Source organism: Aotus nancymaae, unplaced genomic scaffold (assembly GCF_030222135.1).
Source record: "Aotus nancymaae isolate 86718 unplaced genomic scaffold, 86718_ANA_hifiasm-v0.15.2.pri h1tg000022l_1, whole genome shotgun sequence".
Taxonomy (NCBI): Eukaryota; Metazoa; Chordata; class Mammalia; order Primates; family Aotidae; genus Aotus; species Aotus nancymaae.
Window position 1 is genome coordinate 45,418,795 of NW_026988435.1, and position 23,861 is coordinate 45,442,655.

At 55.4% G+C, this 23,861-nt stretch overlaps 1 protein-coding gene across 3 annotated transcripts in view; it reads left to right on the top strand.

The window, feature by feature from the left end:
• PDE9A (phosphodiesterase 9A) overlaps window positions 1-10,928 on the top strand; it is a 110,652-nt gene extending 99,724 nt beyond the window's left edge. For all 3 annotated transcript variants that reach the window (XM_064380192.1, XM_064380194.1, XM_064380193.1), the window contains 6 exons: window positions 3,288-3,401; window positions 4,445-4,549; window positions 5,272-5,400; window positions 6,886-6,981; window positions 8,654-8,735; window positions 10,528-10,928. In XM_064380192.1, coding sequence (XP_064236262.1) covers window positions 3,288-3,401; window positions 4,445-4,549; window positions 5,272-5,400; window positions 6,886-6,981; window positions 8,654-8,735; window positions 10,528-10,541 — 540 coding nt within the window. In that variant the 3' untranslated portion in view covers window positions 10,542-10,928. The remainder of the gene's footprint in view (window positions 1-3,287; window positions 3,402-4,444; window positions 4,550-5,271; window positions 5,401-6,885; window positions 6,982-8,653; window positions 8,736-10,527) is intronic.
• Window positions 10,929-23,861: the final 12,933 nt, after the last annotated feature.

Below are 23,861 nucleotides of genomic sequence, written 5' to 3' on the forward strand. Positions count from 1 at the left end.
TCTCGGCCCACTGCAACCTCCGCCTCCCAGGTTCAAGCAATTCTCCTGCCTCAGCCTCCCAAGTAGCTGGGACTACAGGTGTGCGCCACCACACCTGGCTAATTTTCAGTATTTTTGTTGTTGTTGTTGTTGTTGTTTTGTTTTTTTGAGACAGTCTTGCTCTATTGCCCAGGCTGGGGTACGGTGGCACTTTCTCATCTCGGCTCACTGCATCCTCCGCCTCCCGGGTTCAAGCAATTCTCCTACCTCAGCACAGGCACATGCCACAACACCCAGCTAATTTCTGTATTTTTAGTAGAGACAGGGTTTCACCATGTTGGCCAGGATGCTCTCAAAATCCTGGCCTCAAGATCTGCCCTCCTCAGCCTCCCAAAGTGCTGGGATTACAAGCGTGAGCTACTGCACCCAGCAGATTTTCAGTATGTTTAGTAGAGATGGGGTTTCGCCATCTTGGCCAGGCTGGTCTCAAACTCCTGACCTCAGGTGATCCACCTGCCTCGGCCTCCCAACTGGGATTATAATCCCTGAATGCACTGGGATTATAGGTATGAGCCACTGCACCTGGCCACCTCTTCCATTTTAGATAAGAGGGCTTTCCGCCTCTGGAGGGGATGATGCAGGGAGGATGAGAGGACATCTGCAGAGGAGGAGGGTGATCCGGTCCACCTGCCCGGACAAACACTTCTGGCTCACCAGAATCACGCCCCCGGGAATTCCTCATCAAACCCTCACTCTCTGACATCTGCAGGGGAGGGAAGCTCTCGGAGTAACCTCTGGGAGAAATGCAGTGGGTTGAACAGCAGCATCCTTCAAACAAGGTCCACCTCCAGTGATCATGACCTTATTTGGAAAAAGGGTCTGTGCATTTGTACTTGTTAAGATCCCCAGATAAGATTGGTGTGGATTGCCCAAGGGGGCCCCAAATCCAAAGACTAGTGTCCTTGGAAGAGACAGAAGAAAAAATGGCCCAGACACAGGGAGAAGGCCACGTGAAGAGGCGGTGAGTGGCGGCTGGAGTGACGCAGCCCCAAAGCAAGGGACTCCCGGGGCCCCCAGGAGCAGGAGGAGACAAGGAAGGACCCTCTCCTGGAGCCTTTGGAGAGGGCAGGCCCTGCCCACACCTGGATCTTGGTTCTGGCCGCCAGCACCGTGAGAATGAGTTTGTTATTGTAAGTTGCCTGGTTTGTGGCACTTGGTGTGGCAGCCCCGGGACACTCACCCAGTGTGCCGTCTTCTGCCGTTCCACCAGGCAGACCTCAGCCATTGGAAGTTTAAATGGCTTCCTTCCAGAGGCAGCCGACAAAGGCTGTCTGGACTCCAGCGCTCCCGAGAGCTGCTGAGCCTCCCTCTATCAGAGAGCAGCCGTCTTGTCGACCATGGCTTTCCAATTTGTCTATGCTTCCAGGAAGTTCAAAGCTCAATGTAAAAACCTGAAGTCAGTGAAACATTTGAGGAAGCTCTGAGGAAGCAGCATGCCCCCTGGGACAGGCCCCGAGGCATCACGCCCTCCTGCGAAATTGTCAAGTGTCACCGTGTCCCAAAAGCAGAGGTGGCAGAACCAAGCTGAAGTTCACTGGGATGCTGTGCCTCTGCTGGCCTGTGCTGTGCTGGCCACTGTGAGTGTGAAAGGAGCAGACGGGAACATTTCCATCTGCCCATCCATCCATCCATGTGCACAGTGTGCACGGCGACGACCTGGGAGGAGCACCGACAGCTGCACCTCGGAACCCACTAGGTGCCGACGCACAGCGGCAGGGCTCATGGGCCTGTGATGACATCATCGCACAAACACACACAATTCAACAGAGACAATCTGCAGTCATTATTGAATCACCGGTTCCAGTAGTTATCTCCCCCTTATCTATAGGCTCTCTGGCCTCTCATCCATGCTCGCCCCTCCCCACCCTGCAAGCAGGTGCCCTGTGTGGCTACGATAAGCCGTGGTGAATCTTCGTCTGCAGTAGGTAAAGGGGCAGCCGGGAAGAGAGAACACTGTATCTGCCTCTGCTGCCCCAGTGGGGAGCTCCTGCAGGGACAGAACCTGGGGAGTCAAAGCAAGTGAGCACCCCTTAGTGTAGGCCTTGTCCCACCGAGCCATGTCGGAGAGCATCCCACGAGAGGAGCTGGCACCTGACTGGAGGAGCAGCCACTCTGCACGTGGGATAGTCCTCGTACCCAGCCACCATGGGAACACACCAGCCTTGTCCTGCTTCACGTGCTCCACTGACTTCAAAATATGACTCTCCTCTAGGGGTAAAATTAGTTTTGCCAATTTTAAAAAAATATATTTTGTCATGGAAGATTTCAGGAATAAATGCTTCACTAATAACACAATTAAATGTTTACAGGAAAATTGAATAATTCAAGATGCAAGTGATGCCCCCCCAAAATATATATTTGAAAGGACCTAGTTTGATGGGTTTGGGTTTTGTATCTGATGCTTATGGTTTTATTTTCTTGGAAGAAGAAAATATACATGGCACAGAGATGGGTTCTGTAAATGCTTGTGGGATGGATGAGTGGGTGCATGGATGGATGGATGATGGATGAATGGATAAATAGATGGGTGGACGGATAGGTGGATAGATGGATGGAGAAATGAATGGATGGATAGATGAATAAATGGAAGGAAGGAAGGACGGACAAATGGATGGACAAAGAGATGGAAGGATAGATGAGTGGATGAATGGAAGGACAGATGGGTGGGTAGATGGATGGATGGATAAATGGATGGATGGATGGATGGATTGATGGATGGATGGATAAATGGATGGATGGATGGATGGATTGATGGATGGATTGATGGATGGATGGATAAATGGATGGAAGGATGGTTGGGTAGATGGATGGATGGGTGGGTGGATGGGTGGATGAATGGATGGATGGATAAATGGATGGATGGATGGATGGATGGATTGATGGATGGATGGATAAATGGATGGAAGGATGGTTGGGTAGATGGATGGATGGGTGGGTGGATGGGTGGATGAATAGATGGATGGATAAATGGATGGAAGGGTAGACGGGCAGGTGAATGGATGGATGGGTAGATGGATAGATGGAGGATGAATGAATGGGTGGGTAGATGGATGGATAGATGGATGGGTGGGTTTTGGGTGGGTGAATGGATGTGTGGACAAATGAATGGAGGGGTGATGGATGCACGTGTGAACCAGAATGAGGGATATATGAAATCATGTGTGCAGGGGGCTCAGTACACAGGAGGCATCCGTTGAACAGTTGTTGGGATATGCCCTGTGTTAACACTTTGTTCTCTTGCTGTTCAGGGAATGATCACGTTAATCTTGGCCACTGACATGGCAAGGCATGCAGAAATTATGGATTCTTTCAAAGAGAAAATGGAGAATTTTGACTACAGCAATGAGGAGCACATGACCCTGGTGAGTGGGCTTGTTCTGCCTGGGTGGGCAGCCAAGCAGTGGGCTGGTTGAGCAGGTCATCCATCCAGCTCACACTGGAAGCCAAGAAGCCGGAATCCTTAGTCTTGCCTTGGAACAAGGTGTCTATATATCTGGTTTTTGAGGTTGTGGCTCTTACTGGGAAAGCCCAGGGCAGGGCCTCCCTTCTGACGGAAGCTCCTTCATGGTCAGAGGGGCACTGTCCCTTCCTCCATCTCTTTTGGATTTGAGAGAGATACGTGGGTGAAGGCCACACAATTTGCTCTGTTTTTCGGAGAATAAAACCAGCTCTCCCATGAAGGCACAGCCCCAGCATGGTACCCTGAAAACCCACCTCTGTGGAGGCAACTCTGACCCAGCTCCTGCTTCCCAAGCCAGCATCCCCCACCAGGCTTCACCCATCCATCCCACCCCGTAGCCCAGCACCCCTCTAAAACCAGGACAAGGTGGCCAGAGAAGGGGCGGAGCCCTCACCCATGAGAAGGTGCCCCTAGGTTGCCCAGTGTCTGCCTTTTAGAAAAGGCAGGCCCCGGTCATTTGTGCCTGGTGCAGGCAGGACTGAGGGATGCCAGCCCTCCACGGTCTGTCCTTTGGCTACCGCTGGGCTAGTTCAGGTGGAAACTGCTGCACCCCAGGGCCTGCCCTGTCTCCTGAAGCACCCATGGTGTGCCCAACCCTGGACAAGCTTGGAGGGAGCTCCCGTCCCCTGGGAAGATGAGCAATGCACCCACCTGGGGACCAGCAGCAACTAGGGGTAGCCAGGCACAGGGCAGTGCTTTGGGGGGCATCGCCTGAGCTGGGGTGGCCAGAAAGGCTGGAAGGAGGAGACCCACACAGGACCTTGAAGGTTCATTCTCCGTAGGAGGAGGGAGCTGTCCTCCTGGAAGTCAGACAAGCTCATTTGCCTGGTCCAGCTTCATGGTCCTCGGTCTCTTCCTGCCGGTAATGGCAGGTCCAGAGCCGAGCAGCAGCAGCGGGCCGTGTCTCGCCTTCTGTTACCTAAATTCCAGAACCTCTTCTTTCAGCTGAAGATGATTTTGATAAAATGCTGTGATATCTCTAATGAGGTCCGGCCAATGGAAGTTGCGGAGCCTTGGGTGGACTGCTTATTAGAGGAATATTTTATGCAGGTAAGAGTCTTGCAGAGCAGTCAAGCCTCCAGACACTCTTACCAGCCCACTTAGTAAGGGTTCACGTTCAACAGAGCATGCCAGGGTGGACCCGCATATTCACGGGCCGTCCACAGGTCAGCCTCCAGAAAGCCTTCACGGCACACGTACATCAGAAATGAAATCGGTTATGATTTGAGACCTGAAAGATGGTGACAACCCAGAAAAGCTAATGTTGTGAAACTGCCACCTGTCACCACTCATTGAGCCACTCTTAGAGGCAGGCTTGTCGAGCAAATCACCTGAAAGTCAAGAAACAAGAACCGCAGAGGCAGGAGAGAGCCCCGAGAGGACCGAGAGCCGCAGGTCAGCTTACACAGACGGCCACGGGGAAGTCAGGGACGGAGAAACCAGGCCAGCCGAAAACAACCGCTATGTATTCATACCACAGCTTGATCGACCCCAGGAGAGCTCGGGAGGGTTTCTGCAGACGCTTCTGCAGTCCTGGGGTACACCCAGCTCGCCTCTGCCTTTCCCTAAGCTCGGTCTTCCCACCAGACCTGCTCGCCCAGCTCTGTTTAGCTCTGGAGATGCCGCCCCCTTCTCCTTGCTCTTACTGACACACATTTGTGTGCGGCTGGTTGGTCGCTGGTTAACTGGAGCATCTCGTCTTTCTCTAAGAACCGTGATCCGGTTCCGGGCGTGTCTGTCTTTAACGTCTCTATCTACCGCATTCCCTGCAGAGCGACCGCGAGAAGTCAGAAGGCCTCCCCGTCGCCCCGTTCATGGACCGAGACAAAGTGACCAAGGCTACAGCCCAGATTGGGTTCATCAAGTTCGTCCTGATTCCAATGTTTGAAACAGTGACCAAGGTGAGCGACTGTCGCCACACGCCACACATGCATGCACTCAGATACATGAGCACACACATGTATGCACACACGCACACAGGCACACATAGATATGCACACACCTGCACACATGCAGGTACACACACGTGCACACACAGGTGCGCACATACAGGCACACACAAGCACACACATGCACATAGGGATGCAGGCACACACATGCAGGTATACACGTGCACATACATGCACATGGGCGCACACCGGCACGCACACACAGGCACGCACACACAGGCACGCACACACAGGCACGCAGGCACACACGTACATAGGCACACAGATACACACGTGCACACAGGTATACACATGCACATACCCAGGTATACATGCATACACAGGCACACATACAGGTAAACACAGGCACACACTCATGTACACACAGGCATACATGCATGCACACACATAGGCACACAGATACACACATGCACACAGGTATACACATGCACATACCCAGGTATACATGCATACACAGGCACACATACAGGTAAACACAGGCACACATGCATGCACACACAGACACACACAGGTACAATACCTACAGGCACACGCACACCGGCACACACAGGCACACACACACATATACACGCACACAGGCACACCTGCACATCCTGAGCAGCCTCTTCCCCAGCTGTCGTGGTGACCACTGTCCCCGCCATCTACAGCCTGGCCGGTGACCCCAGCATCTCCCACTCTGTGCTGCCCTCCCTGCCTTGCCTCGCTGGGCCCTGGGGGCCCTCGCTGCCCTTGTCCTTCACTGCTGGCCTTCAGGACCCTGGAGGTGTTGACTCTCCTGTCCCCTGCTCTGCGCCCCAGTTCGGCCAAGTCTGCACCTGTGGAGGAGCCACTGTGAAACCCCTGTCCAGGTCCCAGTCTCCACCGTACCCAGCCCCCGAGGCCACGCTCGCTGCACACAGCTCGTTCAGGCCCAGCTCCCCACAGGGCCCCTGCAAGGCCCCACCTCGAGGCACCCCCAGCGTGTCCAAAACAGGTCCATCTTGTTTCCCCACACTGAGCCGTGGCCGGATCTGGGCTTACAGCCTCGCACCCTCCCCTTCCCAGGCTCCGGTGTGCTGCGGACCCTTCTGCTCCAGGGCAATTCTTCCCGCTCCCACCCTCTTCCTGCTCCCAGGACCCCCAGCCAGGGGACCTGTCAGCTCCTTTCACCTGCCCTGTGTCTTTGTAAGAACCTCCCAACCTGTGCCCCCCGACCCTCGTCTCACTGGGGCTGGGGACACGAGGCAGGGAGGGGACTTTCTGTAGGACTTCATGGAGGATGAGGAGGGCCAGAGACAGAGCCACGGCAAGGCGGGAACAGCCAAGCCAGCACGAGGGTTTCCAGGAGCTGGGACTGGCCCAGAGGCCTCCGTGCAGTGCACCTGACACCTGCTTTTCTCTGACGTTCCCGTGGCCTTAAGAACGGGGACTCTGAATGAATCCCTTTGCCTCCCACAGCTCTTCCCCATGGTTGAGGAAATCATGCTGCAGCCGCTTTGGGAATCCCGAGATCGCTACGAGGAACTGAAGCGGATAGACGACACCATGAAAGAGGTAAAACGCACGCCGAGAAGCGCCTTCCCTGGGGCAAGCAGGCACGCGGCCCTCCGCACTCCTGACTCCAGAATCTCGAACCTACCAAGCAGGGCACCGCTGAAGGTGGCCCCATGGACAGGAGCACATGTCCCTTCCATGAAAAAGCCTGGCTCAATAAGATTAGGGAACGTGATCAGAGAACCAAAACCGCATTTACCGAGGGCATGTCAGGGCTCGGTGCCTTCCAGGGAGTTGACTGGCCATGCCCTTCACGAGAATCACAACCATTACCCACCCCTGTGGGCACCCCGGTGTCCTTGGGTGTTTCGGCCACTGTTAGAGCATCTCTGACCCCTCTGAGCACAGTGCCTGGCCCGTCCTGGCCCCAGGGCTGACTTGTTCAGGGGAGGCCATGGGGTAGAATCTCCGACCCCTCTGAGCACAGTGCCTGGCCCGTCCTGGCCCCAGGGCTGACTTGTTCAGGGGAGGCCATGGGGTAGAATCTCCCACCCCTCTGAGCACAGTGCCTGGCCCGTCCTGGCCCCAGGGCTGACTTGTTCAGAGGAGGCCATGGGGTAGAAAGGGGCCCTGCCCTGGCACAGGGACAAAGTGACCACCCACCTGCCAGCTCCTGGGCCCAGAACATACATACACCAGCACCTCTCAGGGGCCGGGGAGCCGGGGGCTGGCTTCAGGTTGCTGTTGGATTGATACTGTTTTGGAGGAAGGGGTCAAGGCCACAGGCTCAGGGCCCATGCATTCTTTCCACGGATTGTCCCAGCCTTCTGCTGTCCAGCTGCCCATGATGTGGCCGCTTCCCCGCCCACCCTCCTGCCTCCTCCCTCCAGCGCCCCCAGGCAGCTAGAACAGTGTCACTACTCCTGTGGGGTTTGACCTCCTGGCCTTGGCCGATGTTGCCTGTGCCACCCCCACTCCCCTCAGTGCCACTGAAGCACTCTCCACAGCCCGTCAGTCAGGGCTCCCCTAGTTCCTGTGCCCACCACCCCATCTTTTCTGCCTGGGTGCTCCTGAAGCCCATGTGGCCCACGACGCCCTGTTGAGCGCTGAGCCATTTCAGGCCTAGCCTTGTGCTGGACTCCTCTCCCTCCACTGACGGCCCCGAGCTCCCTATGCCCACACCCTCCTGGAGCACCAGGCCAGGCACATGGGAGATGCTCAGCAATTGCTCAGGAAAAGCCAGACCAGCTGCCCCGACTTCTCTAGCTAGAGTCTCCTACTGGAAATCCTCAGAACGGTCTCTAAACCTCTGGAAGGCTGAGAGCAGTTATGCAGAGGGGCAGATGTAGCAAGAAGGCGTCCCCCGCTCCAGACTCCCGCAGGAGAGCTGAAGGGGCTCCTGCCTCTTTCGTGGGCCCTTTGAGAGCCATAGCCGTGAGGCCTTGAGTCTCCAGTCCTGAGCCCTGATGCGCAGTCGGGGATACTAGTCCCCGCAGCTCTGGTGGCTACAGCTGGGTGAGCTCCCCGTCCAGGCCCCAGATGAGGCACCAGAAGTAGTGGGACAGGGTGCACAGAGCTGCCTCTGAAGAGCCAGTGTCGGGAGTGCCTAGACGCACGGGCTGGAGACCGCAGGCCTTCTCACTGCAGCATCTCCGGGAACAGGAGCTGCTGGAAGAGGGGCAGACGCTCCCCTGCTGTCTCCTGCCCCTGACTTCTCTGCACTCTGTTCCAGTTACAGAAGAAGACTGACAGCTTGACGTCTGGGGCCGCTGAGAAGTCCAGAGAGAGAAGCAGAGATGTGAAAAGCAGTGAAGGTAACGCTCGCCCCGCTGAAGCGGCATCTCGGCGTAAACGATCATTCCGGTGCAGGACAGAAGGAAAGAGGAAGGGAAGAAAAGCCAAATTTTGGAATATCTTTAAATGAATGGAACTTTTATTCCTTGCATCTAATCATTAGAATTAGGCTCTGAAGGCCGGTGGTTCACACCTGTAAGCCCAGCACTTTGGGAGGCCAAGGCAGGCAGATCACTTGAGGTCAGGAGTTCAAGACCCAGCATGGCCAACATGGTGAAACCCCGTCTCTACTAAAAATCCAACCATTAACCTGGTGTGGTGGTGCGCACCTGGAGTCGCAGCTCTGGAGGCTGAGGCAGGAGAATCGCTTGAACCTGGGAGAGGGAGGTTGCAGTGAGCCGAGATCATGCCATTGCACTCCAGCCTGGACGACAGCGAGACTCCATCTCAAAAATAAAAAAAAAAGGCCCCTCTTAAAGAGGCAGAACATGCTTTGGTTAATAGAAAAACATCAATAATTAGCACATGCATCACTTATAAAAGTACATTTTAAAAGTGCAGGTGAAGTACTGAAAGCTTTTCAGAAATCGCGTATTTGCTTTACACGGCTTTGAGCAGTTTTCTCTGCCCTTGTTGACCTTGGTCATTCAGCTCACAGCGAACGCAGAGCAGACCTCTGCTCACCTCATAAAAACGTCACACTCTGCATGTCTAACAGATAATTCAAGAGATAGTCAGTTCAGCAAGCATCACGGCTCAGGGCGGGACACACCGGTCACGGCTTATGAGAGGAGCAGCCACAGGCTTTGGCGCCTGGCACAGCTGGGTTTGAGTCCAGGCTTGCCAGTGACAAGCCGAGAGAGGAGCACAGGCGTCTCGGCCTCTCTGAACCTCAGAGGCCCGTCTCTAACCGAGGCAGCACTCCCACTGTCAGTTTTTCCAGCGATGCAGCGGTCAAAGCGCTGGTCATGGGAAGTGCTCAGTAAATGTTGGCGTTTAATTTTTTAGTCAGTTCATATTTTTCAGTGGCTTAAAAGAGGGATCAATATTGTTTTATTTTACCTAAATGTGTTCAGCAATGTGTTTGGTGGCCTCGTTCTTTTACAATGCTCTGTGTGTCGGCCGGGTGCGGTGGCTCACGCCTGTACTCCCAGCACTTTGGGAGGCTGAGGCAGGCAGATGAGTTGAGGTCAGGAGTTCAAAACCAGCCTGGCTAACATGGTGAAACCCCATCACTACTAAAAACACAAAAATTACCTGGGTGTGGTGGCGTGCACCTGTACTCCCAGCTACTCGGGAGCCAGAGGCAGGAGAATTGCTTGAAAAACCCAGGAAGTAGAAGTTGCGATGAGCCAAGATCGTGCCACTGCACTCCAACCTGGGCAACAAAGCAAGACTTCGCCTCAGAAAAAAAATAATGGTCTGTGTGTAATCCTATGACGTTTGTGAGGCTGCTGGCACTTTTTGGTATTGTTGTTTTGTTTTTTCTTTTGAAATACAGTCTCGCTTTGTCACCCAGGCTGGAGTGCAGTGGTGCAATCTCGGCTCTCTGCAACCTCCGCCTCCCAACTTCAAGCAGTTCTTCTGCCTCAGCCTCCTGCACAGCTGGGATTACAGGCACGTGCCACCACGCCCAGCTAATTTTTGTATTTTTAGTAGAGACAGTGTGTCACCATTTTGGTCAGGCTGGTCTTGAACTCCAGACCTCGTGATCCGCCCACCTCAGCCTCCCAAAGTGCCGGGATTACAGGCGTGAGCAACTGCGCCCTAATCCTAACGAAATTAAATCAGTCACCGTTTTCCTTCTTCCAGGAGACTGTACCTGAGGAAAGCAGGGACCGTGGCCACCGTTCTGGACACGCTGGCGGAGCCGCGCAGGATCCTTGCACAGGAGGAGCTGCCCGGGGCACCTGGCACCACACGACCACGTTTTCTAAGAACCATTTTGTTCACTGATCCAAAAAAAAGGAATTCATGATGCTGTACAGAATTTTATTTTTAAACTGTCTTTTAAATAATATATTCTTCTATGGAAAGGGGTACTGGACTTCTTCTTTGGTAGAGTGTGTACGAAGCCTGCTTCCGGTAAGTTCTCTCATGGAGATGAAGGACACTGTGCTTTTTCCCAGGTGTATCTTAGAGCAATTGACCAGTGTGACATGGTTCGTACGTCTCTGTAAATTCAGCATTAAATGTCAGAACGGTGCCCTGAGCGCAAGGACGTGCATGGGTCCTGTGTTTCTGAGCAGAGGGGGACATCAGTGCTGTGTGCGGGGCATCTGGGGACTGAGGCAGGTTGGCCAGACTGTAGGTCATGTGTGTGGCAGCAAATGCACATGTGACCGCAGGGCAACACTCACTGGGCACACAAGCCCAGGAAGGTTGGTGACTTCACATTTAAATCTTCAGATAAGGAAAAGCGACACATGTATTCAGAGCGTTTGAGGGCCTCTGTCTTGGGAGGAGAGATGGCCTTCCCTTCCCGCCTTTGTTTTTGTTTTTGGTTTTGGTTTTGAGACAGAGTTTTCCCTCTTATTGCCCAGGCTGGAGTGCAATGGCAGGATCTTGGCTAACCGCAGCCTCCACCTCCTGGGTTCAAGCACCTCCTGGGTTCAAGCGATTCTCCCGCCTCAGCCTCCCAAGTAGCTGGGATTACAGGCATGCGCCACCACACCCCACTAATTTTGTATTTCTAGTAGAGCTGGGGTTTCACCATGATGGTCGGGCTGGCCTCGAACTCCCAACCTCAGGTGATCTGCCTCAACCTCCTAAAGTGCTGGGATTTACAGGCATGAGCCACTGCGCCTGGCTCCTTCCTGCCTCTGTTTCGGTAATAAGCACAGGGGACATTCTGAGTGGCACTGTGTCCACACAGGGGACCCAGTCCCCGGCTTGTGCATAGTTAAGTTCTTGCTGCTGGGACAGTTACCCACCTGGGCTGTCACTGCGACTGCCTGCGTGCGGTGGACTCTGGAGACGCGATCTTATAAAAAGCAAGGAAAAGCTGCTGGATGTGTTCCTGGGCTCTGGGCTCGCCTCCACCGCACTCTAGGCACAGAACCGCCCCTCGAAGAGCTGCGCCCTGCAGAGCTCATCCGTAAAGGCCGTTTGCGTGGCCTGAGCTTTGTAAACATTTTATTTCTGGGTTGGGGCTCTCTCCTCGGAGCGTTTGTTCCCTCTTGTTGAATTCCAGAATATTACTTCCCACCTTCAAATCATTCATTTTTTTACCTGTAAAAATAGCCATCTTGGGCCAGGTGCAGTGGCTCACGCCTGTAATTCCAGCACTTCGGGAGGCCGAGGCAGGTGGATCACAAGGTCAGGAGATAAGACCATCCTGTGCAACATGGTGAAACCGCGTCTCTACTAAAACTACAAAAAATTAGCCAGGGATGTGCACCTGTGGTCCCAGCTACTCGGAGGCTGAGGCAGGAGGAATCGCTTGAACCTGGGAGGTGGAGATTGCAGTGAGCCGAGATTATGCCACTGCACTCCAGCCTGGCGACAGAGCAAGACTCCATCTAAAAAAAAAAAAAAAAAAAAATCCATCTCATCTTGAATACAGCTCAATGCAGATAGAGACCTTGATTTCTATACCCCTTCTGGCTTCTGATTTTTTCATTTGAATCCTAAAGCCAGTAGGTATGGCGACATTGGCAAAAATTGAAGCAAAACGTAGGCGTCGGGTCCGACGCCCTCCACATCCACGCCAGCCTCTCCGAAGGGACTGTTACCTGCCGTCCTCATCCGTAACAAGGCTCTGAGCAGCACCTTCATCGGCTACGTTACTTGGAATGCGCACCTCACCAAATTCTGCCCCTCATCAAACTCCATAGGACACTTCCTTGAATTTTACTGTCATGAACAAACATGCAGCCACACGCGCACACACGTGGACACATTCACACTAGCTCCAGCACGCTGCCTCTGGTTCTAACCGTACTGCGTCCTGGAACAGTTAAATCAACAAATGACTGAGGTCCATTAGGGGAGTCCTGGTTCGCGGCAGCCAGCCTGGTCTCCACACATGGGGCCCCCCAGAAAGCCCACCAACCCCCCCTCCTGCTGCAGAGTCGCCCCCAAAGCCCTGGTCGGTCAGCACACCCAGAGCCTGCCCATACTGGGAGGCGGCCACACATGTGGACTGACTCACAGGCTACATGTGGCCGTGGAGGCTCAGGGCAAGACAGATGCGCCCATGGCCCCGGAGAGCTCTGGGTCCCACAGCGGAGGCAGGTGTGGGGAACGCAGCACCCAGGCCTGGGGACAGGCCCAGCATAGGGAGTGTGTGCAGACAGAGGGGCCCACCCCCCAACAAGCACAACCCACTGAACAAGATGCCCCCCGGGTGGGCAGGACCACCTCCACCGAGGACGGCGTGTTTCCAAGTGAACTCTGCCCGACAGTCAGCATGACGTCAGCATGAAGGGTAAAGATGTTTACAGCTGGGCCACATCGGGAGACAGCAGCAGCAGTGCCCGGGGCTTTCCACGGTGAGCTCCCAGCACACAGCAGGCATCTCGCCAGAAAGAACAGAAAGTTGGCAAAGGGAGGGCCGGCCTGCACAGCCTAGCACCGTCCTGGGATGCCGTCACCACCCGTGCTCCTCCGGGGGCACGGGAAGACGCCGTGTTCCATTTTTTTCTCCCCAAGACCATTTATTAGCAAGTCAAGGAACATTGCATGTGTCAAAGACTGGATCTGAGAAACCCCGACAAATCTGCCTCGTCAATGTCACTCTCACAATCGGGAGCCGGCTATGTGCTGTCTTGGGAGTGCAGCCCCTGGCCCTCCCAGCAAAAGGCACACAGACCCTTGTGATTTAAGCTCTGACCTTGTGGGTAATGAAAGAAGGAAGGAAGAATGTCTGCTGCTGGCATCCTGCACAGGGTGTCTGCAGCACAATCCCCCCCCCGCCCCCTCCCGTGTCACCTGCGACATCTCAGACTTTGACCGCCTCCCGCAGCTTCCTTTATTCATAATGTCCGAAGCCAACCCGAGCGTCTTTGCTGGCTGACGTCTTAGCCACATCACGTCAGGGGGCTGGGAGAACCCTGGGCATCTGAAACACCTGAGCCCAGGAAAATGCCCATCAGTGGACACCGTCGGCTCCCAGGTGGCCTCTGGAACAGGGGAGCAGTCACCCCTGGTCCATCCCACGGGAGGCCATACCTCATTCCACTCCAGAGGCGGCACCCAGGGCTGGATACCCCCCAGCCGGGAGACGCTGGGCAGCACCTGGCAAGGCTATGCTCTGCCCGCAGCTCCTCCACTGTGTCCACGAGGAGAGGGTTTAAAAATCTAAGTCCAAAGGTAATCTGTGTAAGGGGCAGGTAACATCGTCACTCTGAATTTGGGAGGGACTGTTCTCTGCTGGTAGCCAAGAGGGGCCCAGCAAGGTGCTGGGGTTCCAGTCTCCCTGAGTCCTCAGGCAGGTCTTCCCAGCCCCATCCTGGGACTCCCCGCGCTGCCACATAGAATACGGAAGTCAGGGGTCCCCAGATTCCTGGGAGCTGGGGCCAGTGCCCTGGCAGAACACGGCACAGGCCTATGTTGCTGCCTCAGGCAGGAGCCAGAGCCTGTGGTGGTGACTTGCCTTGTTATGGGCTGAATTCTCTCCCAAAATTTACGTCCAAGCCCTAACACCCAGTGCCTCCCAGTATGGTATTAGGAGACAGTGCCTTTAAACAGATAATAAGGTAACACGAGCTCACGGGGGTGGGCCTGACCCACTCTGACCGTGTCTTACAGGAAGAGGAGGTCAGGGCACAGACGCACACGGGACACAGGGGAGGCCAGCTCCCAACACGCGGAGGAGAGGGGGCTCAGACAAAGCCCCCCACCCCACCACCCTTCTCTCAGACTTCCAGAGATAAGTGTCTGTTGTTTAAGCCCCCACGAACCACCCCCCACCTCCGCCACCTGTGTCCCTCACTAGGGCCGCCTGAGCAGACTCACACATCACACATCGCACATCACACAACACACATCACACGTCATACAACACTTCACACGTCACACAACACACATCACATGTTTCACATCACACGTCATACAGCACACAACACATCACACGACACAACACATCACACAACACATCACACGTCACACACACGTCACATGTCACACAACACACATCACACATCACACATCCCTCCGGACTGCCTCCCTGGGCAGCAACATGGGCCTGGCTCACAGCAGGCACTGGAGACAGTTGAGCTTGGGTTCACCGGGCTGGCACAGCACCATATCGCTCTTCCTCTTCTCTTTCTCTCTCCTCTCTCTCTGCTTGCATGTGCACTCTGGGACACACTTGCCCTGGGGCCCAGCCCAGTCCTGAGGAGGCCCCTTAAAAAGCCTCTCTGGCTGGGCACAGTGGCTCACGCCTGTCATCCCAGCACTTTGGGAGGCCGAGGCAGGCAGATCACAAGGTCAGGAGTTTGAGACCAGCCTGGCCAACATGGTGAAACCCCATCTCTACTAAAAATACAAAAAAATAGCTGGGCGTGGTGGCAGCTGCCTGTAATCCCAGCTACTCAGGAGGCTGAGGTGGGAGACCTGCTTGAACCTGGGAGGCGGAGGTTGCAGTGAGCCGAGATCATGCCACAGCACTCCAGCCTGGGCAACAGGGCAAGACTCCGTCTCAAAAAAAAAAGCCTCCCTTAGGCAAAGCCATCCATGAGAGCCGGGAGAGGCAACCTGAGGGAACGTGCAGGCCTCATCTCTCCTCGGGCGAGGCCGGGCCTGTGGTTCACCCCTTAGGAGGCACAGGCAGCGAGGACGCAGCAAGGGGAGAGGGGGCCCCAAAAGGAGAGGCTGCTCCCTCCCGAAACCTCTGCCGTGGAGCCCGTACCAACTACCTGCAGGGCCTTTCTGCCAAAGGACCCGCAGACCCAGCCGCCACCACGGCCAGGCTGGGGTTGGGTCATCAAGCCCAAGCCCAAGCCCTCTGAGCCTCCTCGTGGCCAAGGTCGAGAGGATTCCAGCTGAGTCAGCGGGACCACGGGAGGCAGCTGGGGAATTGCTTTTTATTATTTACCTTGCAGTTTCCACATTTTCCATAACTGGCTTGCCTTTTAGGAATAAAATAAACGTGATTTTATTTTAGAGCTGGGTGTGGAAATAGCAACGTTTAACCTGCAGGGAGAAGGCCTGAGATGCAGAGGAAGCTGAGCTGTGTCCACCAGCGTCAAGGCCACGCCGGCCGGCGTCTCAGCGCGTTCTGTGGCTGTGACTGACACGGCGCTGTGGCCGGGCAGCGGACTGGCCACAGACGCTGATTTCTCACCGCGCTGGGTCAGCTGATTCGGTGTCTGCTGAGGGTTCACAGACGGCATGGGAAAGGGCCAGTCAGCTCTCGGGGGGCTGTTTTATAAAAGGGCATAAATTCCATTCCTGAGGGGTCCATCCCCATGACGCGGTCACCGCCCAAGTGATCCACTCCTAACACCGTCCACTTGGGGTCTGGCTTCAACATCACAGATGCTCAGCCACAGCAGCCGGCAGCCACCAGGAGCCGAGAGAGGCAGGAAGGACCCCCTGCAGCCTCCGGAGGACAGGAAGGACCCCACAGCAGCCTCCGGAGGACAGGAAGGACCCCCTGCAGCCTCCGGAGGACAGGAAGGACCCCCTGCAGCCTCCGGAGGACAGGAAGGACCCCACAGCAGCCTCCGGAGGACAGGAAGGACCCCCTGCAGCCTCCGGAGGACAGGAAGGACCCCCTGCAACCTCCGGAGGACAGGAAGGACCCCACAGCAGCCTCCGGAGGACAGGAAGGACCCCCTGCAGCCTCCGGAGGACAGGAAGGACCCCCTGCAGCCTCCGGAGGACAGGAAGGACCCCCTGCAACCTCCGGAGGACAGGAAGGACCCCCTGCAGCCTCCGGAGGACAGGAAGGACCCCACAGCAGCCTCCGGAGGACAGGAAGGACCCCCTGCAGCCTCCGGAGGACAGGAAGGACCCCCTGCAGCCTCCGGAGGACAGGAAGGACCCCACAGCAGCCTCCGGAGGACAGGAAGGACCCCCTGCAGCCTCCGGAGGACAGGAAGGACCCCCTGCAACCTCCGGAGGACAGGAAGGACCCCACAGCAGCCTCCGGAGGACAGGAAGGACCCCCTGCAGCCTCCGGAGGACAGGAAGGACCCCCTGCAGCCTCCGGAGGAGAGGAAAGACCCCACAGCAGCCTCCGGAGGACAGGAAGGACCCCACAGCAGCCTCCGGAGGACAGGAAGGACCCCCTGCAGCCTCCGGAGGAGAGGAAAGACCCCACAGCAGCCTCCGGAGGACAGGAAGGACCCCCTGCGGCCTCCGGAGGACAGGAAGGACCCCACAGCAGCCTCCGGAGGACAGGAAGGACCCCCTGCAGCCTCCGGAAGGAGTGCAGCCCTGATGACCCATGACGTCTGCCTTCTGGCCTCCAGGGCTGTGAGATGAGTGTCTGCTGAGGGCCCGTCTGGGATCATTTGTTTTGGCCACCTGAGGAAGCACACACAAGCGCCACTGAGTGATGATCCTCGTCCTAATCCTCATCCTGACACCTGCTCGCTCTGACCCTGCATTTCTGCAGCCCCCCCACCCCACCCCACCCGGGGCTGTTCAGGAGCCCCTCCCCACAGCAAGCCCTGAGCGGCCTTCCTTGTCATCAATAACCCCTAGTGCCCCATTTGCAGAGAGGGCCACAGGCGCAAAAAGCCTCTCTGGCTGGGCGCGGTGGGTCACGCCTGTCATCCCAGCACTTTGGGAGGCCGAGGCGGGCGGATCACAAGGTCAGGAATTTGAGACCAGCCTGGCCAACATGGTGAAATCCCATCTCTACTAAAAATACAAAAAAATAGCTGGGCATGGTAGCAGCTGCCTGTAATCCCAGCTACTCGGGAGGCTGAGGTGGGAGACCTGCTTGAACCTGGGAGGTGGAGGTTGCAGTGAGCCGAGATCATGCCACAGCACTCCAGCCTGGGCAACAGAGCAAGACTCCGTCTCCAAAAAAAAAAGCCTCGTAACCCAGCAGGTCACGGAGCCACCAAGTCCCCAAGCAGGCCAGCAACGAGAGTCTCCCACGAGAGGCCTCCCAGCTCATCCCTGGACAGCGATCCTGGGAGCTGCGTGGCTGGGAGAGGCTGCAGAGCCAGGCACTGGGGACCAGGAGACAGGGAAGGGGAGGATGATGGGTGTGGCTGCAGCACATCAGGTCTGAGGCACGGATGAGGCCCCAGGTGGATGCTGGCAGAGAGCAGGGGCTGCCACTTGCAGAGCACGCATGCCGGGCGCAAGCCAGAGGCCCGATGCCAGGCAACTGGCGTGTGGATGGGTGTGCGATGGTCAATTCACACACCACCTTGACCTGGCACAAACACGGTGTTTCTAGGAGGATGCTCTAGAGGATGAGATGAGCCTCTACGTCGGTGGACTCGGAGGAAAGCAGGCTGCCCTCCTCATGCGGGTGGGCCTCGTCCACTCAGGGAAGGCCGGGCTAGAGCAGGACTGACCGCCCCAGCAATAAGGAGCCCTCCCGAATTCTGCCTTGGGCCCAAGCTGCCACACCCACCTCTCCTCCAGCCTGCCAGCCTCACCCAGCAGATGCCAGAGTTGCTAGGCTCCACAGTCACGTGGACCAGTTCCTTAAAATCTCTCTCTACACACTCACTCACTCGCACACACACACTACACACCACACACATATGCACTACACACACATTCACACACAACACACTATACATGAACACGCAACACATTAACACACACTACACATACTACACACACCACACACATACTCAGCACACATAAACAGTACATACAAGCACACTACACACACACTACAAACACCCACTACAAACACTACACACATCACATACACTACACATCCATACATTCACACAAAAACACTATACACACACACTACACGTTCACTGACACACGTGCTCACACTACACACACTACACAAACACACCCACACAGCACATACAAACATACACAAACACACCCAAACTGCACACACACACTACACACACATTACACACAAACACACTACACACACCACATTCACACACACTACACATACTGCACACACACCACTTTACACACAAACACACTACACATTCACACACACTATACACACTACACACTCATGCACACTACACACAAATGCACACTACACACACTGCATACATACTACACACTACACACACATAAACACATTACACGTTCACACAAACACTACACATACTCAAGCACATATACACACGGTACACATGTGGACACATGCACACACACATGCACACATCCTGTCAGGCTGCTTCTCTGGGGAGCCCTGGCGAGGACAGCACAGGCACCCGAAGGGCGGGGCTAGAGCCAGGCAGGGAGTGAGGCTCAAACCTGGCGGGGACTAGGCCTCCCTCATGCACCCCAGGGATGTTTTGGAAGGGCGCACTGCACCAAGAGACAGGGACAAGGAGGCATGGCCTGAGACGCTCGAGGAACAGCAGGAGAGGGTGTGGGAGGAGAAGGCCACCAGGAGAGCTCCTCAGTGGGTGCTCCCCGTGCGTGTGGGCCAGTGACCAAGGCCACAGAAGAGACTCCCCCTGAGGAACTCAAAAGAAAGGGGCAGAGAGTGTCCGCTGGGTCTCTGCTGGGACGCACCTTCCTCCAGGAAGCCTCCCGTGACCGCCCTGTTTGTCACTGTATTCCCAGTACCAGCACAGGGCCTGGGTGGGGCCAGGGTCCCAAATGACCCAAGAGAGGCCACAGGGGTCCAGGGTACCCATCGGAGGCACTGTCTGGGCTGATGCCTTTCCCTTCCGCCTCCAGCTACCAAGGGAGGAAGGCAGGCTCCTCCACCCGCTCACATGTGAACTGGAGAGGGAGGAAGGAGGGGGTGCTGGCATCCTCCAGCCTGAGCCCAAGCTCCAGTGGCTCTGAGGGACACTCAAGGTCACAGCCTGGGGTGGACGGAGTCCTTTACTGCATTGGAAAAGCAGATGAGGAACCATTGCCTCTTTAGAAAACAGGAACTGGGCCGGGTGTGGAGGCTCACAACTGTAACCCCAATGCTGTAGGAGGCCGAGGTGGGAGGATCACTTGAGCACAGGAGTTTAAGAGTTTGAGACCAACATAGGAAGAAAATGAGACCACATCTCAAAGGAAAAAAAAAGAAGATAAGAACCAGAGAGTCAGAAATGTCATCTCTTTCCTTTCTTCCTCCTTCCTTTCCCTTTTTTTTTTTTTTTTTTTTTTTTTTTGAGACAGAGTCTTACTCTGTCACCTGGGCTGGACTGGATTTCAGTGGCACGATCCCGGCTCACTGCAACCTTTGCCTCCCGGATTCAAGCGATTATCCTGCCTCAGCATCCCGAGTAGCTGGGACTGTAGGCCCCTGCCACTACACCAGGCTAATTTTTTGTGTTTTTTTGTAGAGACGGGGTTTCACCATGTTGGACAGGCTGGTCTCGAACTCCTGACCTCGTAATTCGCCTGCCTTGGCCTCCCAAAGTGCTGGGATTACAGGCATGAGCCACCGCACCTGGCCCTTCATTTTCCTTTTTATAATCTCTTTATTCCCCATTGATATGGACTGAATATATCTCCCCAAAATTCACATGCTGAAACCTTAACCCCCAATGTGATGGGGTTTGGAGATGAACTTTCAGGAGACGGTCAGGGTTAGGTTAGGTCATAAGGGCAAGGCCCTCCTGGTGGGATCAGTGAGTGCCCTGGTGAAAACAGAGACACCGGCGAGCTCACTGTTCCGCTCTGAACGCGTGCCCCAAGCAAAGGTCACGTGGGACACAGCACGGAGGCAGCACTTGCAAGCCAGCAGAGAGCCCTCGCCAGGAGCTGGCTCGGCTGGGGCCTTGATCTTGGACTTCCAGCCTCCAGAGCACTGAAAAATAAATTCCTGTTGTGTCAGCCACCCAGTCTGCAGTATTTTGTTATGGCAGCCCTAGCAGACGAATACACCCACCTACTTCCCAAAAGGATTTGAGACAGCTCTCAAAAAAAAGATACATAATGCAAACTTTACAAGAGATGTAACTGGTCAAAACAGCTCGGGATTCCACACTCTTGCTGTGCACTTTATTCACCATTACATCTGATCTGATCCCTGACCTTCCCGCTCCAGAGCCCGCGCTCTTAACCATGACACCAAACTGGAAAAATAAAGCCCACTAATGTAGTGTGTGGCATGAGTCCCCTTGTTATGGGCTGAACTGCATGTGGTAAGAGACAGTCTGGGGAGTGACTACGAGCTCATAAATAAGACACACAGTCAACTACGACAGAAACGCTGGCTTAAGGAAAGTTACTGCTACGGAGGTTAAAACTCAGCTCTGAGTTTCCTGGAAGCCCGGGTGAAAAACAAAAAAATGATGAATTGCCTAATTTTCTAATTTTCTAATTAATACAAAGAAGCAAACCAATTAGGAGGAAGCAACTTTTTTGTAGCATAGAATTGAAGAATTTAATTGTGCGTCTTTTATCAGAGATGCTGTAGCTTTAAAATGTAAGCAGATCCTTGCAGTGCCCCAGCTTCCTGTTTCCGGTTGGGTTCTGACCCCTTGTGCTTGACCCCAGCATGGGACAGCCTCAGACCAAACACTTTGAAAGGGCAGGCGCTGCCCCTGTGAGCTCCCCCGTGCCAGCCCAGCTGTCCCCTCCCGTTCAGAGGCCGACAGGGGACAAGCGCCCTCATCAGCACTTCCCCTCCCCAGCGCTATATGCAGACAGCCTCTCCCTGAACAGGCTGTGTTTAAAGCTGCACATGGGGAGCAAGTGAAGTCAGGAACCATTTGCTCTTTGAGATTATGTTTAAAGTGAATACCCCTTAAGAGTCTGAGCCGGAGTGTGGCTGGTCGTGTTACCCACCCTTCATCACTAATTTCCACCAGCCCCACCCTGACCACTGTTCACCCTCAAGCCACCGAGCACTCTGTGCCATCTGTCTCCATGGCACTTCCGCCTCTTACAGACTCTACAGTTCTCATTTATTGTGGCAACTGCTTTCTATCTCCTCCCACTAACACGTAAGCTGCACAGGGAACAGACTTTTGCCTGGCTTGTTCACTGATGCGTCCTCAGAGCTTGACAGGGGCTCCAATACTTGTTGGATAGATGGTTGGATGGATGGGTGGGTGGATGAACAGAGCGGGTGGATGAATGGATAGATGAATGAATAGAGGGATGATGGATGAATAGATAGATGAAAAAATGGATTGTCAAGTGGGTGGGAGAATAGATGGATGAGTGAACAGATTAATGAATGGATAAATGAATGGATGGATGGATGGATGGATCGGTGGAGATGATGGAGATGGATGGATAGACGGATGGATGGACAGATGGATGCATGGACAGATGGAACACCTACTGTATTCCAGGCATTGTTGTAAGAAGGGGAGAAAATTATGATGAATAAAGCCCGGCTTGGAAGTGGATTCTTGCAGGGGCTCTGGTCTGGTGGATGAAGTGCAGAAGGCAGCCTGGGGCAGCGCCGGGCGGGGAGTGGGTGCGGAGCAGAGCTGGCCTGCACGCTCCTTCTGTCCCTCCATGGACACAATGATGTTGAAGTGTCGCCCATACTACAGGTCCCGGCATCTCACACGCCCTGCACCCGAGAAACGGAGCTGAAAAATAAATCCGTGCTGTCCAGCCACTGCATCCGATAGACGAGCAACAGTGACGCCTAGCGTGGGTCACCAGAGGCCCACAGGGGACCCCTAACCTGCTACTGCTGTGCTCCAGTCATTTGTTTCTTGGCATTAGGGGCACTTTAAACCATCAAATTAACAGGCTCACCATAGTAACAACCTGTTCAACATCACAGGGGATGCTGATGAGCTCACAGTCAAGCTCCTTTCAACCTTCACGCCGTCTCCATTGTCAGGAGGGCCAAGTCGCCCTTCCACGCCTGCCCCCGCTATACCAGCCGGCTGTAAGTCCCCTGCCCCCACCTTCTGTGTGGGACCATGGGCACTGCTCTGTCACCTCCAGCATCAGTCACACCTCCATGGTGCGTGTGGGGGCCCCGCCTGAGGCTCCCGGGCATTTCTCTGCTGGCTGCTGAGACTGATCTGTGATGTTTGATCTGCACAATGGCCATTCAGCTTGCTCTTCACTCAGTGGTGTCCTGGCCCCGCCCAGGTTCCCCTGGGGCAGTCTGTCTTTTCCTAGTTGACCACAGTTCTTTTTATTCTGGATTCTGATCCCTTGCAGTTAACTCTGTGCTATTACACCTTCCCCCGTGGGTGACCCAGGAGGCTGCAACAGGCTGAAGTTTCCTTGTCCTGCAAATTCCTATGTTGAAATCCCAACCCCCCAAGGCATTGGGAGGTGGGGCCTTTGGGAGGTGATGAGGTCATCAGGGGGAGAGTGAGACCCACCAAAAGTGCAGCCACATGAGGATGCGCGGGAAGGCAGCACCGCCCGCAGCGCCATCCCACCCCTATCTGTGCCCTCGGACCTCCAGAGCTGGGACAGCTCAGGCTGCAGTGCAGAAGCCTCGTGCTCCAGCGCCCACCTGAGCCCTGCAAGGCGGCTGCCCTTCCTCTGCCCCGCCTCTTCCAGGCCCTCCCCACCCCGCCCCGTCTCTTCCAGGCCCTCCCCACCCCGCCCCGTCTCTTCCAGGCCCTCCCTCCCCTTCGCCCCCCTCTTCCAAACCCTCCCCCCCGCCCCCTCTCTTCCAGGCCCTTCCCCCGCCCCCTCTTCCAGGTCCCTCCCCGCCCCCCACTCCAGGTCTCTGCGGACACTGGTTTCCTGTTGCTGCTGTAACAATCGCCAACCGACTGACCAAGCACCACCGACTCACTCTTTTCCATCCCTGGGTGTCAGGAGCCCACAGGCCCTGCCATGGAACTGAAGCCGAGGTGCCAGCTGGACGGCTTCCTTGCCAGAGGCCCTGCAGGAACACTCCTTTCCCGGCCTCCTCTGTGGCCTTGCCCATGGCCTCTTCCTCCAGTTCAAAGCCCACCGTTCCAACCTCTGCTCCTACCATCTCCTCCCCTCTCCACTGCCTCTCCCTGCCCCCCTCTGCTGCCCTCCCAAAAGGACCCCAGATTACACAGGCCCACAGGGGCAGGCGGGGACAGCCTCCCCAGCCTCAAGTCCAGGACCTCATCACATCTACAAAGTCACTTTGGCTGTGGGAACCAATGCTC